Here is a 17,378-nt window from a genome sequence, read left to right as displayed (position 1 = left end):
GATACATAAACAACGAAGCTCGAAGATTCCATATCTTTGTCGCCAACAGAGTTCAGAAAATTCGGGAAATTACAAATTTGGAACATTGGCATCACGTTGATACAAAGCATAACCCGGCAGATCATGCTTCAAGAGGTCTGAATGTAACAGAATTTAAAAATTCAAATTGGTTCACCGGTCCAGAATTGTCTATGGGTGATCCAGAGATAAAGGTTGTACAAACATTGAGCACTGCTGCCAAGTGTCAAGATGACATACTTGAAAGACTAGCCAGAAATTCAAAGTGGAATACAGTCATAAACGTAGTAGCTCGAATTCAACATTTGGCAAGGGGAATCAAAAAGAAGGAATCATTGATCGTAGAGGAAAGAATGAAAGCTGAAGAAACAGTCATAAGACTCATTCAGCAGAGATTCTATAGAGACTCAGTCAAGAACCTGAGGCCGGGTACTCACGACCAAACATGTATGGTGAAAGCGGTCCGTCGGACCGTTTTCACCATACATGTCTGCCAGAGGGCTTCTGTACGATGGTTGTACACACCATCGTACAGAAGTCCGCGCGTAAACAATACGCGGGGCGTGTCCGCGGTGTCGCCGCGTCGATGACGCGGTGTCGCCGCGACAATGACGCGGCGACGTGGGCGGCCCGCCTTTAAAATGCTTCCACGCATGCGTCGAAGTCATTCGACGCATGCGAGGGACGGCGGGCGCCTGGACATGTACGGTAGGTCTGTACTGACGACCGTACATGTCCGAGCGGGCAGAATTCCAGCGGACTGTTTTAAAACAAGTCCAGGAATATTTGTCTGCTGGGAAAAGGCCCGGCGGGCAAATGTTTGCTGGAATTCGGCCCGCTCGCGCCCACACACGACCAAACATGTCTGCTGAAACTGGCCTGCGGGCCAGTTTCAGCAGACATGTTTGCTCGTGAGTATGGGGCCTAAAAGGATTCCCAACAACCACCCACTGTACAAGCTCAATCTTGTTCTACAGGATGGTATACTGAAGGTGGGAGGGAGACTGGAAAATGCATTGTTACCCAGCAGAGTGAAGCATCCAGCAATTCTACCCAAAAATTCCACTTTCTCAAGATTGATTATTGATCACTACCACAACAAATCCTTGCATCAAGGAAGAAGCTTTACCCAGAACTGTTTGAGAGAAGGTGGTTACTGGATAGTGAAAGGAAGCAAGGTTATAGCAAAGTATATAAATAAATGCGTAACCTGTAGAAAGGCACGTAGACCTACCGAAGAACAAAGAATGGCAGATTTACCAGTATATCGTGTGAACCCATCAGCACCATTTCTTTATAGTGGAATGGATTGCTTCGGCCCATTCATCACCAAGCAAAACCGCAAGGATTACAAGAGATATGGACTAATATTCACATGTCTAAGCTCCAGAGCAATTCACCTGGAAATGTTAGACGATATGTCAACTGACGCATTCATCAACACCTTGAGATGTTTCATAGCCATTAGAGGTACTGTTAGAGAGCTTAGATCTGACCAGGGATCTAATCTTGTCGGAGCAAAAAAATGAATTGAAGAAAGCTCTAAAAGAGATCGATAAAGAAAAAGTAACAGAGTACTTGTCACAGAATCAATGTGACTTTCATATGAATGCTCCACATGCAAGCCACACAGGAGGTGTTTGGGAAAATACAAATCAGAACTGTAAGAAATGTGTTAAGTTCAATGTTGAAAAAGAACTCCGGAAGAATGGATGATGCTTCACTTAGGACCCTATTCTATGAAGTAATGTCTATTGTTAACAGTCGTCCACTTACAGTTGACAAAATCAATGATCCAACAAGTTTGGAACCTTTAACTCCTAACCATCTACTTCACCTCAAGTCTGATTGCACACACATACCGCCTGGCAAATTCACCAAAGAGGATTTATATGCCAAAAAGAGATGGCGAAGAGTTCAATATCTATCAGAACAGTTTTGGAATAGATGGAGGAAAGAGTACTTAGCCAATCTTACGGTGAGAAGTAAATGGCAAACACCCAGGAGAAATGTCCAAGTTGGTGACATAGTATTAGTGAAAGAAGAAGATTTACCTAGAAGTCAATGGAAATTGACCAAAGTTCTAGAAGTCCAAAAGGATGAAGACAAACTAGTAAGAAGAGCGTTGTTACAAATAGGAGACTCAAAACTTGACAAAAAGGGAAAACGTCTCACTACTCTACTCAGGTTGGAACGTCTTATACAGAAGTTAGTTGTTCTACTTGAGAGTAATAAAAGACACTTGGAAGTTGGGAACCTGATGGAAAATTCCCCAAATTCATGTTCACATCCTACTATAGAGAACAAGAATTATAAGTAATTTTGGTGGGAGTGTAGCTGGCCAGCTAGAACCTGTCCTAGGTAGCTAATATAACCTACATGTATATACAGCTAAACCTGCTAAGAACCTAAATGCAGTGCACATGTTTATATGTGAGAGACAAAAGCAAAGTTATCCACTGTGATTTTATGCTTGAATGTCATATAACAGTTGTATGTTGTGTTCACAGAAGCAAAAGAAAAAATATGCCTTTAAGAATCATTTATTTATATGACAGTGAAGGTAGGCTCAAATTACACAATGGAATTCATACCAGAAGGCGTGGAGTTAAGCTTTTGTGACTCATCAGTAGCCTTGGCCGGTCACAGCTAATATCACATTGGGCGGAGTCTTGGCCTATGGCAGACACCTTTGCATCCATTCTGTCTGGGAGGTTCCTAATACTGTACATGTGCTGCATTCATTCCACATGGAGAAGGAGAGCAGGGCAGACATACAGGGTTCAGTTTTATGGAGGCAAGGGCCTAGGTGGGTACGTTACGCAAGTTGCATATATTGTTCTTATTGTAAGTGGTGTGATCGGAGCTGTGCGCTGATCTGGTTGTGTGTTCACAAACAAAGTCATCTAACCGCCCTAACTGTAGTTCCACCAAACTAAGCCACATTCAGTTATCCGAACTAAGTCACATCCATCCATCCACTCTAACAAGCTAACTGCACCAAACTCATTACCGAACTAAAGCAACACTGCAAACCAAGTTGCAAACCACAGTCATACCTTTCAGAGAAATCCGAGAATGCTTTGATAACTTACAGAGAGAGAAAGAGAGAGAGAGAGTATAAATACTGAAGAAAGAAATATATCCACCATTTTATGTTGAATGACAAGATTGAATATTTGAACCACCATTTTGTGATACTTATTCAACACGTGTTTGTACATGGACTGTCTGCTGCAAAGCAGCAGTGTTATCTATGAAGAAAAGTGAAGTTAATAAAGAAGTTATTTAAGCATTTGGTGTGCTCTTTAAACCTTACTGCTTCCATAGAACGGCAATAGAGGAATTTTCAGAGTAATAGACAGTCTTGTTGGACTGAAAAGTCAGAGATATCACCATTCTTCTAATGCAGGGGTCTCAAACTCAAATCACCTGAGGGCCACAATATAAGTTTCCATATCCCATGGGGGGCCGCATGCAAACTTTCAAACTTCAAAAACAGTACTGGTGTCAGCGAACGCATTATTAACCCTGACCACTACACTGCACACTGACCACTACACTACACACTGACCACTCACCATCAGGGTACAGCACATCAGGGCACAGGGCACAGCACACATGAGTTCACAGCGCACATCAGGGTACAAAGCCCAGCACATCAGAGTACAAAGCCCAGCACATCAGGGTACAAAGCCCAGCACATCAGGGTACAGGGCACATCAGAGCACAGCACATAGGGGTACAGCACAACAGGCCACATCAGGGTGCACGGCACATCAGGGCAGGGCATATCAGGACAGGGCACATGGCACAGTGCAGGACATGGCACATCAGGGCACAGCACATCAGGACAGGGCACATGGCACATCAGGGTACAGGGCACATGAAACAGCACATCAGGGTACAAAGCCCAGCACATCAGGGTACATGGGGCACATCAGGGTACATGGGGCACATGGCACATCAGGGTACATGGGCCACATCAGGGTACATGGGGCACAATCAGAGCACATCAGGGCACATGGGGCATATCAGGGCACATGGGGCACACCAGGGCACATGAGAGCATATCAGGGCACAATCAGGGAACATGGGGCACACCAGGGAACATGGGGCACATGAGAGCACATCAGGGCACAGCACATCAGGACAGGGCACATGGCACATCAGGGTGCAGGACATGGCACATCAGGGACAGCACATCAGGACAGGGCACATGGCACATCAGGGTACCCCATGTACCCTGATGTGCTGGGCTTTGTATCCTGATGTGCTGTTTCATGTGCCCTGTACCCTGATGTGCCATGTGCCCTGATGTGCTGGGCTTTGTACCCTGATGTGCTGTTTCATGTGCCCTGTACCCTGATGTGCCATGTGCTCTGTCCTGATGTGCTGTGCCCTGGTGTGCCATGTCCTGTACCCTGATGTGCCATGTGCCCTGTCCTGATGTGCTGTGCCCCATGTGCCCTGATGTGCCCCATGTTCCCTGGTGTGCCCCATGTTCCCTGATTGTGCCCTGATGTGCTCTCATGTGCCCCATGGCACATCAGGGTACATGGGCCACATCAGAGCACATGGGGCATATCAGGGCACATGGGGCACATACGAGCATACCAGGGCACAATCAGGGAACATGGGGCACATAAGAGCACATCAGGGCACATGGGGCACAGCACATCAGGACAGGGCACAGGGTACCCTGATGTACAGAGCCCAGCACATCAGGGTACATGAGGCACATGAGGGTACATGAGGGCACATGGGGCACAATCAGGGCACATGAGAGCACATCATGGCACATGAGAGCACATCAGGGCAAAATCAGGGCACACCAGGTCACATGAGGGCACAATCAGGGCACATGAGAGCACATCAGGGCACATGGGAGCACATCAGGGCACATGAGAGCACATCAGGGCACATGAGAGCACATCAGGGCACATGAGAGCATATGAGGGCACATCAGGACACATGAGACCTCATCAGGGCACATGAGAGCACATCAGGGCACATGAGGGCACATGAGAGCACATCAGGGCACAATCAGGGCACATCAAAGCACATCAGGGCACATGAGAGCGCAATCAGGGCACATGAGAGCACACCAGGGCACAGGTCAGCATTTACTTGTTGTTTTCTTCAAAGGCAGAGTAGCGCAGGAAGCGTCTGTCATAAATTCACTTGTCTCTCATGTCACACTGCTACCCCCCCGGCAGCCCCCCCCTCTCTTCCCGTCCATCTCAGATGATGGCACAAGCAAATGGGGATGGACAAGAAGAGAGGAGGGCCCGCCGGGGAGTAGCAGTGTGACATGAGAGACAAGTGAACTTATGACAGACGCTTCCTGTGCTACTCTTCATGCACCTCGATCTACACTTCCGCGGCACCCGCCCTGCCTGCGGGCTATTTAAAACCGGTCCGCGGGCCGCAAATGGCCTGCGGGCCGGTACTTTGAGACACCTGTTCTAATGCCACAGCGCATGAGGCACTTTATAGTGTTGCGCCTGCCACACGCCTCCCTTTACACACACATGAACTTTAATGGCTGTGACAGACTCACCCGGGACATTCCCGAACCATCTTATGTCTAAAATTATCCTATGTCCACTAGGGGCATAGGATGACTGAGAAATGATATCTTGGACTACCTGAGATGGGATTATGTGATTATTATCCACAATATATTCCAGGATATCTGTAAAGAACTATTTACTGTTTGTTGATTCTGAACTCAACAGGTTAATTGTAAGAGTGACTCATTCATCATGTTGGGACACATACTGTTAGATGCTAATTGATCTTGCTATTGTGTGAAGATGTCCTGTGTTTACACTTATGATAATGTGTATTGTATAGCTGGTGAGTGGAGATGGGACACCTACTCTGAAATGTCATATCTGAGTCGCCTAGTCTGGGTAAATGATTAGTTAATTAGCACATGTTAATTTATGTTCTGGTTACCTTCTCTTTAAACTGTATATAAGGTTGCATTCTTGGTTCTATTAAACACTCTGGGGCAGATCCACAAAAGGATTACGCCGGCGTATCTACTGATATGCTGGCGTCATTTTAAATTTCCAGCGTCGTATCTTTGTTTTGTATCCACAAAACAAAATACGACGGCATCTGGGATCGATCCGACAGGCGTACGTCTTAGTACGCCGTCGGATCTAAGCTGCAATTTTTCAGCGGCCGCTAGGTGGCGTTCCCGTCAAAATCCGCGTTGAGTATGCAAATTAGCTAGTTACGGCGATCCACGAACGTACGTCGGCCCGGCGCATTTTTTTACTTCGTTTGCATTCGGCTTTTTCCGGCGTATAGTTAAAGCTGCTGTTCTGAGGCGTACTCAATGTTAAGTATGGCCGTCCTTCCCGCCTAGAAATTTGAAATTTGTACGTCGTTTGCGTAAGTCTTTCGCGAATTGGGATTTGCGTAGAATGACGTCACCGTCGGAAGCATTGGCTTGTTCCGGGGAAATTTCAAGCATGCGCACTGGGATACCCCCACGGACGGCGCATGCGCAGTTTAAAAAAAAGTCGTTTACGTCGGGTCATGACGTATTTACATAAAACACGCCCCCATCACTTCCATTTGAATTCCGCGCCCTTACGCCGCAAAAGATACACTACGCCGCCGTAACTTACGGTGCAAATTCGTTGAGGATTCAAACAAAAAAAAAGTAAGTTACAGCGGCGTAGTGTATCTTTGATACGCTACGCCCGGCGCAATAATGCGCCATTGTACGTGGATCTACCCCTCCATGTTTAGCATACAAACAAGTCTCGTCTCATTTGTTGAGGGCAGCTGGAATATCCAATATCTATATCCAGACTGATAGAAAGCGGTATATGATGGAAGCACTCAAGCGGAGTGTGGGACGTTCTGTTACATTGGTGGCTAGCAGCGGGACGCTTCCTGCAGTCGGGGACATCCAACCTCCACCTGGATCCAAGGTTCGGATAGCAGGAGAGGAAAGGAGAGGTACAGATACCAGCCGCCATGGAAGAGGAATTCGGAAGGAGGTTCTGAGAGAAGCAGATACAGCATAGAGGACCAGTATCAGAGCAGGTCCTGCTGGGATGGTCGGATTCTGTACGCTGCGAACTCTGGAAGGAAGCGCTAGCCCGTAAGCAGCGAAACCATGGAAAAGTTCTCACCTCCAACTGGGAAAGCAGGAAAGGTACTGGTCGCATTATGGATTGCGGGTGCTGTTGTTGGGAGAAAAAACGCACAAGCTACAGACAGCTGAATTAAGCAGGCTGGTCTGGGCAGAGATGCGGCTGGATGAGAACTACAGAGCCCTTCGGTGGTATGTATCCCAAGCATGTCCCTGGATAGCGGATGACAGCCCAACGGAAGGCTTAAGCTACGGCGGCCTGGGACTGTTGTATGTGAAGCTGACAGGGGACTCTAACTTTGGGAGTGATTTGGAGTGGCGGTTGGACGAAATCATGGATTTCAGAGAAGGGCTACTGAACATCTCGGAAGTGCACTGGGCACTGGAAGATTTGGAGTTTCTGGCCGTTCAGGAATGGGAGCTGGAGATCGCCTACAGACGGCTGCTAGACTCTGCTCAGTGCCAGGGCTGGGCTCCCTTTGCCTGGGACTATCAGGAAATACCAGTGGACAACGCTGAAATCCTGGATGAAGAATTGGCAATGTGGCAGAGTAACAGTGTGCTTTGCCAACCTGCCCCCGCAGCTATGGACGCAGAGGTCTTATGGCAGATGCAGCAAGTGCTGACTGACCTTGATGATCCTGTTTCTGCATGGGATGATCTTGGATGGAGGAATGTGCCTGTCCAGCAGTATGCCAGAGAATCGGCAGTGGAAAATCTGGATATTGCCATCCCCAAAGATGAAGTGCTGACAGCAGGGCAGAGTACTGCTAACCTCTGCCCAGCACCGATATCATCTTCTGGGTTCCACGGACAGGAGATGGTGAACCTCTATCCCCAGACACCAGTTGCAGAGACAGGGGATTTGATCGACTTTTCTGCTGAGTTAGCTGGAGGCTCAACATGATGAGCCTCCAGCAGAAGAGCTGGTATCAGGGCCACATTTCACTATGCTCTGCCCATCACCAACAGCAGTATCTGTGGAGTTCGAGGAACTTCCCCAGCTAAAGTGCTGGTCACTGGTCAGAGGGTTCAAGACCTCTGCCCCACCTCTGCCCCACCCCTGTGGTGATCACTTCCCAGCAGCCGATACAGGTGGAGAAGGGAGAGAAGGTGTTCATCGTCCCTCCCCAACAGTTGACCAGGGTGGAGAACGTGGTCTTTCCTCCCCAGCAAAGATCTGTGCATCTGGGAGAAAGTACCACAGACATGTTGTCCCAGCAGCCAGATGAGGGAACGGAAAAGGAAGCAGCCAGCTCACCTCCCCAATGGCAGCTACACAGTTTGGGTGTGGAGGAATCCAGCCTTCTTCCCCAACAATTAGCCAGAGGGGATGATGTGTAGTCCCCAGCAGAAGTGCTGGCAAAAGAGCAGGGTGCCTCTGGCCTGAAATATAGCCTGAAAACTTTTGATTTGGACCCATTCACACCAAACTAATTTACATGCTTTTTTGACGGATGAACAAGTATGCAATTGTTTTTTAAAGTCACCCTTTAAGCACTCCTCGCCCCCTTAATTTTTTATTTACTTACTTCTATATGGCTGTTACTAGGCAGATTTCAGAATCTGCCTAGTTCCTAGTCCGCGTGGGAAAAAACTTCCTGTCCTAAGACCCTATTGCCTCCTGGGAAATTATGACACTCATTTCCCAGGAGTCTCTGGGCATTACTGTGCCTAAAAATCCCAGCATGCACCTCTCTTGGAAAATCCCGGAAGAAACATGAACTGGGCTTCATAATGCCCACAGCTATGATGGAAATGGCCACAAGATCCCTGAGATGATATCAGGTAAGTTTTTGCAACTGTTTATGTACCGATCGTGCTTTATTAATATGTTTTAATGAATATTCATAATAATGTTATTGAGATTGGGGAAAAAAAATAATAATAATTTTATGCCCGGAACCCTGCTTTAACCACTTCCATACAGGGCACTTCTTATACACCTTCCCGCCCAGACCAATTTTCAGCTTTCAGCGCTGTTGCACTTTGAATGACAATTGCGCGGTCGTGCTACACTGTACCCAAACTAAATTTTTATAATTTTGTTCCCACAATTAGAGCTTTCTTTTGGTGGTATTTGATCACCTCTGGGATTTTTATTTCCTGCAAAAAAATAAAAAAAATTCCGAAAATTTAGAAAAACAAAAAGTTTTTTTTTTGTTTCAGTTACAAAACATTGTAAATAAGTACGTTTTCTCCTTCACTGATGGGCACTGATGGTACTGCACTGATAAGGCGGCACTGATGGGCACCGATGAGGTGGAACTGATGAGGTGGCATTGATGGGGCACTGATGATGGGCACTAATATGCGGCACTGATAGGCGACACGGATGAGCACTGATAGGTGGCACGGATAGGCAACACGGATGGGCACGGATAGGAGGCATGGATGGGCACTGATAGGCGGCATGGATGGGCACTAATAGGTGGCACGGATGGGCACTGATAGGTGGCACGAATGGGCATAGATGGGCACTGATAGGTGGCACTAATGTACTGTAGTGTGTTGTACTAATGGATGCCAATCAGTGCCAAACAATAATGCCTGCCAATCAGTGATGCCCATTGTGGGCACTGATTGGCAACCATTGTGGGCACCGATTGGCATTCATTATTTGTGATTGTCATCCCTGGTGGTCTAGGGTGGCATACCTGTGGTGGGCATCCCTGGTGGTCTAGTGGTCCAGTGTGGGCATCCTCGGGGGGCTGCGCTGATAATCTTTTAGCACAAACCCCCCCTGTCAGAGGAGCAGCCAATCGGCTCTCCTCTACTCTCGTCTAACAGACGCGAGTGAGGAAAAGCCGATTACCGGCTTTTCCTGTTTACATCGTGATCAGCCGTGATTGGACATGGCTGATCACGTGGTAAAGAGTCTCCGTCAGAGACTCTTTACCTAGATCGGTGTTGCGGGGTGTCAGACTGACACCCTGCAACAACGATCGCCATGATGCGCGCCCCCGGGGGCGCACAGCGGCTCAATATCCTGAGGATGTCATAGGATGTCCAGTCAGGGTATTGAAACCACTTTGCCGCCGTCATTTTGTTATAGGGCGGGCGGCAAGTGGTTAAAGTAGTACTAAACCCTAACTAGATGGCCTTTAGTTTGCTATAGCAATGTATATCATACAACAATTACTGTAGATTTGTTTGTTTTTTCATTCAAGACATTATTCAGTGAACATATACAACAGATCACAGGAATATAAAAAAATAATTTATTATAAAAAACAAAATTATATATTATGTGGCCTTTACTGCATCCAGTAATCCTCCTCCTCCTCTGAGAGGTCTTTGGTACAGGAAATTAAGCCAAATCTCCCCAAAAGGGACACAGACAACACCTGATGGAGGGTTTCATCATTCTCTATTCTATTAAAAACTAGTAAAAAAAGTTAGCATTAAAATATAATATAAATGACAGGAAGTTTTATGGAAGACGGATGGAGGGATGGTGTTCCTGGGTGGAGTGGAGTTCAATGTATATTGACAAGTCTTATATTAGGGAAGGTCCAGAAAAGACAGGAAGGTCAGGTGTTAACTCCGCTAGCTGTCTTGCTGCATATAAAGCGTCGAGACGTGGCGCAGTCCAAGGCCATTCTTTTTCTATTCAGAAAGGCACAGTCCAGCCTGGTGTCATTGCGGTACTCTTCCACCCTGTAGATATATTATCATCAACAAACATAGACACTGCAGGGATTAGGATTACACAGCTGATTATAAAGCTTCAACATTTATGCTCATTGTCTACCTGGGGAATTGCTATACCAAGGATACCAGATTTTGAAAATGCAATTTGGGGACAGCCTACTGGCCACGCCCATTTTTAGCCACACCCAAAACAACACCCTCATTTGTAGCCACACTCACAAAACCATGCCATGCTTTTTTTTTTTTAAAAACACCCTGAAATAATTGGTGACAGACTTTTGGACCATGAGGCAGACACTGCAGGTATAAAACACAAAATGTCCTAAGTACTACGACTAGAGACATGGTGAAGTGTGCTTAGCAGGCCGCAGGTCACCTGCCAGTATATTAGTAAGTGGACCTATGTTTGTGCAGTGATCAGGAGAGTGTAAGTCATAAAGCATAAGGGTCGGGAGTGTGTTGTACAGACTGCAGGGGTCAGGAGTATGTAACACCCAGACTACAGGGGTCAAGAGTATGTAACACCCAGACTACAGGGGTCAAGAGTATGTAACACCCAGACTACAGGGGTCAAGAGTATCCAACACCCAGACTACAGGGGTCAAGAGTATCCAACACCCAGACTACAGGGGTCAAGAGTATCCAACACCCAGACTACAGGGGTCAAGAGTATCCAACACCCAGACTACAGGGGTCAAGAGTATCCAACACCCAGACTACAGGGGTTAGGAGTATCCAACACCCAGACTACAGGGGTCAAGAGTATCCAACACCCAGACTACAGGGGTCAAGAGTATCCAACACCCAGACTACAGGGGTTAGGAGTATGTAACACCTGCAGAGTATGTAACACCCAGACTACAGGAGTCAGGAGTATGTAACACACACAGAATGCAGGGGTCAGGAAAATATAACACACATAGTGTAGGGGTTAGGAGTGTGTAAAATACACAGACTGCAGGGGTCAGGAGTAAGTAACACAGACTACAGAAGTCAGGAGTATGCAACACCCAGACTACAGGGGTCAGGAGTATGCAACACCCAGACTACAGGGGTCAGGAGTATGCAACACCCAGACTACAGGGGTCAGGAGTATGCAACACCCAGACTACAGGGGTCAGGAGTATGCAACACCCAGACTACAGGGGTCAGGAGTATGTAACACACAGACTACAGGGGTCAGGAGTATGTAACACACAGACTACAGGGGTCAGGAGTATGTAACACACAGACTACAGGGGTCAGGAGTATGTAACACCCAGATTACAGGGGTCAGGAGTATGTAACACACACTGGCCCAGATTCAGGTAGATTCGCGCAATATTTGCGTGGGCAAAGAGCAAATATTTTTCTCTGCGCCCACGCAAATATTGCGCTTTGCCCGCGATTCACGGAGCAATTGCTCCGTAAATTGTGCGGGCGATATGCTAATTTGCCCTGCGTAAGGGCGTCTAATGTAAATGATCCCGCCGGGGGCGGGAATCATTTAAATTAGGCGCGCTCCCGCGCCGAGCGAACAGCGCATGCTCCGTCGGGAAACTTTCCCGACGTGCATTGCGGCAAATGACGTCGCAAGGACGTCATTTGCTTCTAAGTGAACGTGAATGGCGTCCAGCGCCATTCACGGTTCACTTACGTAAACGACGTAAAATTTGAACGTCGCGAGCGGGAAGCGCAGCTATACTTTAGCATTGGTTGCGCCTGCTATTAGCAGGAGCAGCCTTATGCTAAAGTCGCCGTACGGAAACTCCGTACCTTGCGTGCGCAGGGCCCGCGCAACTTTTGTGAATCGGTGGTAGTATGCAATTTGCATACTATACGCCGATCACAATGGCCGCGCCCCCTAGCGGCCAACGCAAGAATGCAGCCTGGGATGTGAAGGCATAAGGAGGCTTATGTCTGTCACATCCTAGGCTGCAGTCGGTGTAACGAGGTTCCTGAATCAGGAGCACTCGTTACACCGGAGCAAGTAAGCCCTTGCGCCGCGCAACCTATGGTTGCGCGGGCGCAAGTGCTTCTTGAATCTGGGCCACAGAATGCAGGGGTCAGGAGTATGTAACACACAGACTGCAGAGGTCTGGAGTATGTAACACACAGACTGCAGAGGTCAGGAGTAAGTAACACACACAGACTACAGGATAAGGAGTAACACACCTCCATCCTGTCATCCCGATCTTGCACACACACACACACACACACACATCTCCATACTCTATATAGCTAAATAGAAAGAAGAAGTGGTACTGTGCAGAGTCCATACATCCAGAATAAGAACAGATACTGAGAATTACACCCAACATACAGGACAAGAGAAGACAAGTTGTTTCCTAATATACCAGGGCTCGAGTCCTGCGGGAACGCGTGGGAACGGCGTCCCTGCACTTTTTTCACAGCAGGAACGCACGTTCCCCCTGCAGGACTCGAGCAGAGAATAGTCGGGAATGCAGCGTTTACTAAGTGAGGGGCGGGGGGGGCACCCACTGGGGGGTGTCAGGCCGGTGCCCCCCCTCCGACTGAAGCGGAGACTGCAGGCAGGTTAAGCAGCGGAGCGGCAGGCGCCCACCCCCCGCGCGACTGAAGAGACAGCAAGGCTGAGCGGGCGGGATTAGGCAGCGGCGCGCATTTTTTAGAAAGTACGCGGAGAGAGGAGCCTGAGGTAGTGTGGCTTTGCGGGGGTGCGAACCGCACTGTAGTGACACCCGGCCGTCAGATCCCTCCCTGCTCTCCGTGCTCTGATCAGTCTCGGCACAGCCGAGTGAAGCGGCCCGCCTCCCCCTCCTCCTGTATGTTTACACAGGGGGAGGGGATCCGACAAGTCCATGAGTGGTGTCTGGCATGTCCCGATCATCTGAGGTACATAAGGGTTACTGAATGGGGGGAATCTGTACTTAATGGGGGGGGGGGGGTATGTACTGAATGGGGGGGGGGGAATCTGTACGGAAGGGGGGGGGGGGGAATCTGTTCTGAATGGGGGGGGGGAGAATCTGTACTAAATGGGGGGGGGGATCTGTACTGAATGGGGGGGGAATCTGTACTGAAGGGGGGGGGGGAATCTGTACTGAAGGGGGGGGGAATCTGTACTGAATGGGGGGGGAATGTGTACTGAATGGGGGGGAATCTGTACTGAATGGGGGGGGGGGGGAATGTGTACTGAATGGGGGGGGGGGGGGAATGTGTACTGAATGGGGGGGAATCTGTACTGAAGGGGGGGGGGGGTGGAATCTGTACTGAATGGGGGGGGAATGTGTACTGAATGGGGGGGAATCTGTACTGAAGGGGAGGGGGGGAATCTGTACTGAATGGGGGGGGGGAATGTGTACTGAATGGGGGGGGGGAATGTGTACTGAATGGGGGGGGGGAATGTGTACTGAATGGGGGGGGGGGATGTGTACTGAATGGGGGGGGGTGTGTACTGAATGGGGGGGGGAATGTGTACTGAATGGGGGGGGGAATGTGTACTGAATGGGGGGGAATGTGTACTGAATGGGGGGGGGAATGTGTACTGAATGGGGGGGGAATGTGTACTGAATGGGGGGGGAATGTGTACTGAATGGGGGGGAATGTGTACTGAATGGGGGGGATTCTACTATACAGGGGTGGGTCTGTACTGAATGGGGAGTGTCTTCACTGTAGGGGGTCTGTGTAACATGCAGGGGGTCCATAACTGTTAGGGGGGGGTGTCTGTGTAGCATACAGGCGTCCAGGGCTGTGTAATGTAATGGGGTCCAGAGTGCTGTGTAATGTAAAGGAGTCCAGAGGTGCAGGGTGCTGTGTAATGTAAAGGAGTCCAGATGTGCAGGGTGCTGTGTAATGTAAAGGGGTCCAGAGGTGTGGTGCTGTGTAATGTAAAGGGGTCCAGAGGTGTGTTGCTGTGTAATGTAAAGGGGTCCAGAGGTGTGGTGCTGTGTAATGTAAAGGGGTCCAGAGGTGCAGGGTGCTGTGTAATGTATGTAAAGAGGCCCAGAGGTGCAGGGTGCTGTGTAATGTAAAAGGGCCCAGAGGTGTGGTGCTATGTAATGTAAAGGGGTCCAGAGGTGCAAGGTGCTGTGTAATGTATGTAAAGGGGTGCAGGGTGCTGTGTAATGTAAAAGGGGCCCAGAGGTGCAAGGTGCTGTGTAATGTAAAAGGGCCCAGAGGTGTAGGGTGCTGTGTAATGTAAAGGGGTCCAGAGGTGCAGGGTGCTGTGTAATGTAAAAGGGTCCAGGGGTGCAGGGTGCTATGTAATGTAAAGGGGCCCAGAGGTGCAGGGTGCTGTGTAATGTAAAAGGGTGCAGAGGTGCAGGGTGCTGTGTAATGTAAAGGGGTGCAGGGTGCTGTGTAATGTAAAGGGGTGCAGAGGTGCAGGGTGCTGTGTAATGTAAAAGGGCCCAGAGGTGCAGGGTGCTGTGTAATGTAAAGGGGCCCTGAGGTGCAGGGTGCTGTGTAATGTAAAGGGGCCCAGAGGTGCAGGGTAATGTAAAAGGGGTCCAGAGGTGCAAGGTGCTGTGTAATGTAAAGGGGCCCAGAGGTGCAGGGTAATGTAAAGGGGTCCAGAGGTGCAGGGTGCTGTGTAATGTAAAGGGGCCCAGAGGTGCAGGGTGCTGTGTAATGTAAAAGGGTCCAGAGGTGCAAGGTGCTGTGTAATGTAAAGGGGCCCAGAGGTGCAGGGTGCTGTGTAATGTAAAAGGGTCCAGAGGTGCAAGGTGCTGTGTAATGTAAAGGGGCCCAGAGGTGCAGGGTGCTGTGTAATGTAAAAGGGTCCAGAGGTGCAAGGTGCTGTGTAATGTAAAGGGGTCCAGAGGTGCAGGATGATGTATAATGTAAAGGGGCCCAGAGGTGCAGGGTGCTGTGTAATGTAAAGGGGTCCAGAGGTGCAGGGTGCTGTGTAATGTAAAGGGGCCCAGAGGTGCAGGGTGCTGTGTAATGTAAAGGGGTCCAAAGGTGCAGGGTGCTGTGTAATGTAAAAGGGGTCCAGAGGTGCAGGGTGCTGTGTAATGTAAAGGGGCCCAGAGGTGCAGGGTGCTGTGTAATGTAAAGGGGTCCAGAGGTGCAGGGTGCTGTGTAATGTAAAGGGGGCCAGTGATGCAGGGTGCTGTGTAATGTAAAGGGGCCCAGAGGTGCAGGGTGCTGTGTAATGTAAAGGGGTCCAAAGGTGCAGGGTGCTGTGTAATGTAAAGGGGCCCAGAGGTGCAGGGTGCTGTGTAATGTAAAGGGGTCCAGAGGTGCAGGGTGCTGTGTAATGTAAAGGGGCCCAGAGGTGCAGGGTGCTGTGTAATGTAAAGGGGTCCAGAGGTGCAGGGTGCTGTGTAATGTAAAGGGGCCCAGAGGTGCAGGGTGCTGTGTAATGTAAAGGGGTCCAGAGGTGCAGGGTGCTGTGTAATGTAAAGGGGCCTAGAGGTGCAGGGTGCTGTGTAATGTAAAGGGGTCCAGAGGTGCAGGGTGCTGTGTAATGTAAAGGGGGCCAGTGATGCAGGGTGCTGTGTAATGTAAAGGGGCCCAGAGGTGCAGGGTGCTGTGTAATGTAAAGGGGTCCAGAGGTGCAGGGTGCTGTGTAATGTAAAGGGGCCCAGAGGTGCAGGGTGCTGTGTAATGTAAAGGGGTCCAGAGGTGCAGTTGTGGAGACCTAACCTACCTAAGACAGTTTTGTATCACAGTGGCTTAGCTATGTTAACTGTCTGACGTTTTTGCTTCTTGGGGGGGGTAATTTACAATGGTATTCAGCAATGAGGGGGTTAATGTACTTCCACTGATGCATTGGTGACCAGTGGCAGGTAATTAACCCCTTTGTGCTGCATTAGTGACACCAGCGTCAGTGTTTATTACCCCTATTTGGTGCAGCATGAAAGGGTTCATAAACACTGACGCTGGTGTCACTAATGCAGCACAAAAGGGTTAATTACCTGCCACTGGTCACCAATGCATCAGTGGCCAGTGGTGCATTTGATACTACCCACCCCATACACTCCGCACCCCTCTCATCTACATACCACCCACCCCCATAATTGTTAATTTTTTTGGTGGGGGAGGGGGTCTTGGGTGGGAGTTCCCACACTTTTTTCCCCAGGACTTGACCCCTGTATACACACAATACTTACTCCTCAGTATAATCTGTGCCATCGACCCATTTCCATTCGTTTTCATCCCTCCTGAGCCCGATCCAAAAATCATCATGTGTATTTAGCTTGTTCAAGTCTTCCTGTGAATAAAGACATCATAGAAATCGTCATTTCTAAAGCCTCAAACACACTATCAAATTTTCGGACGACTGAGCGTCCGTGTTTTGTGGCATCCTAGTCTCATGTGAAAAGTGAAGTGGTTACTCACAATACAAACATTTTTGTAGGACAGAATACAACATCAGAAGTGACGTAATGTGTTGAATAGTTTTGTATGTATTCTTTCATTTCTGAGCATGCGTAGTCTTGCTTTTATGATTTTAATTTTTTCGATGAAAACTGTACTAATGAAACAAAAATCAGATGTTGAGTTCACATCTGACAAAAATTTTATAGTCTGCACATCCAGCTTTTGTCTGAATTTCCGACAATCCGATTTTCGTATTGTGTGTATAGGCCTTAACTATATTTCAGTCGGTTATTCGTTTATT

General features: G+C 48.7%; 1 protein-coding gene across 1 annotated transcript in view; it reads right to left on the bottom strand.

Moving 5' to 3' along the window:
* Positions 1-10,345: 10,345 nt before the first annotated feature.
* LOC120936106 (C-type lectin domain family 2 member D-like) overlaps positions 10,346-17,378 on the bottom strand; it is a 44,699-nt gene continuing 37,666 nt past the window's right edge. The window contains exons 6-7 of the mRNA XM_040348223.1: positions 16,867-16,967; positions 10,346-10,798 (exon numbers count right to left, since the gene is read on the bottom strand). Coding sequence (XP_040204157.1) covers positions 10,672-10,798; positions 16,867-16,967 — 228 coding nt within the window. The 3' untranslated portion in view covers positions 10,346-10,671. The remainder of the gene's footprint in view (positions 10,799-16,866; positions 16,968-17,378) is intronic.

This window comes from Rana temporaria, chromosome 4 (genome assembly GCF_905171775.1).
Source record: "Rana temporaria chromosome 4, aRanTem1.1, whole genome shotgun sequence".
Lineage (NCBI taxonomy): Eukaryota > Metazoa > Chordata > Amphibia > Anura > Ranidae > Rana > Rana temporaria.
Note: the sequence above shows the minus strand (reverse complement) of the source record. Positions and strands in the feature narration are given on the sequence as shown.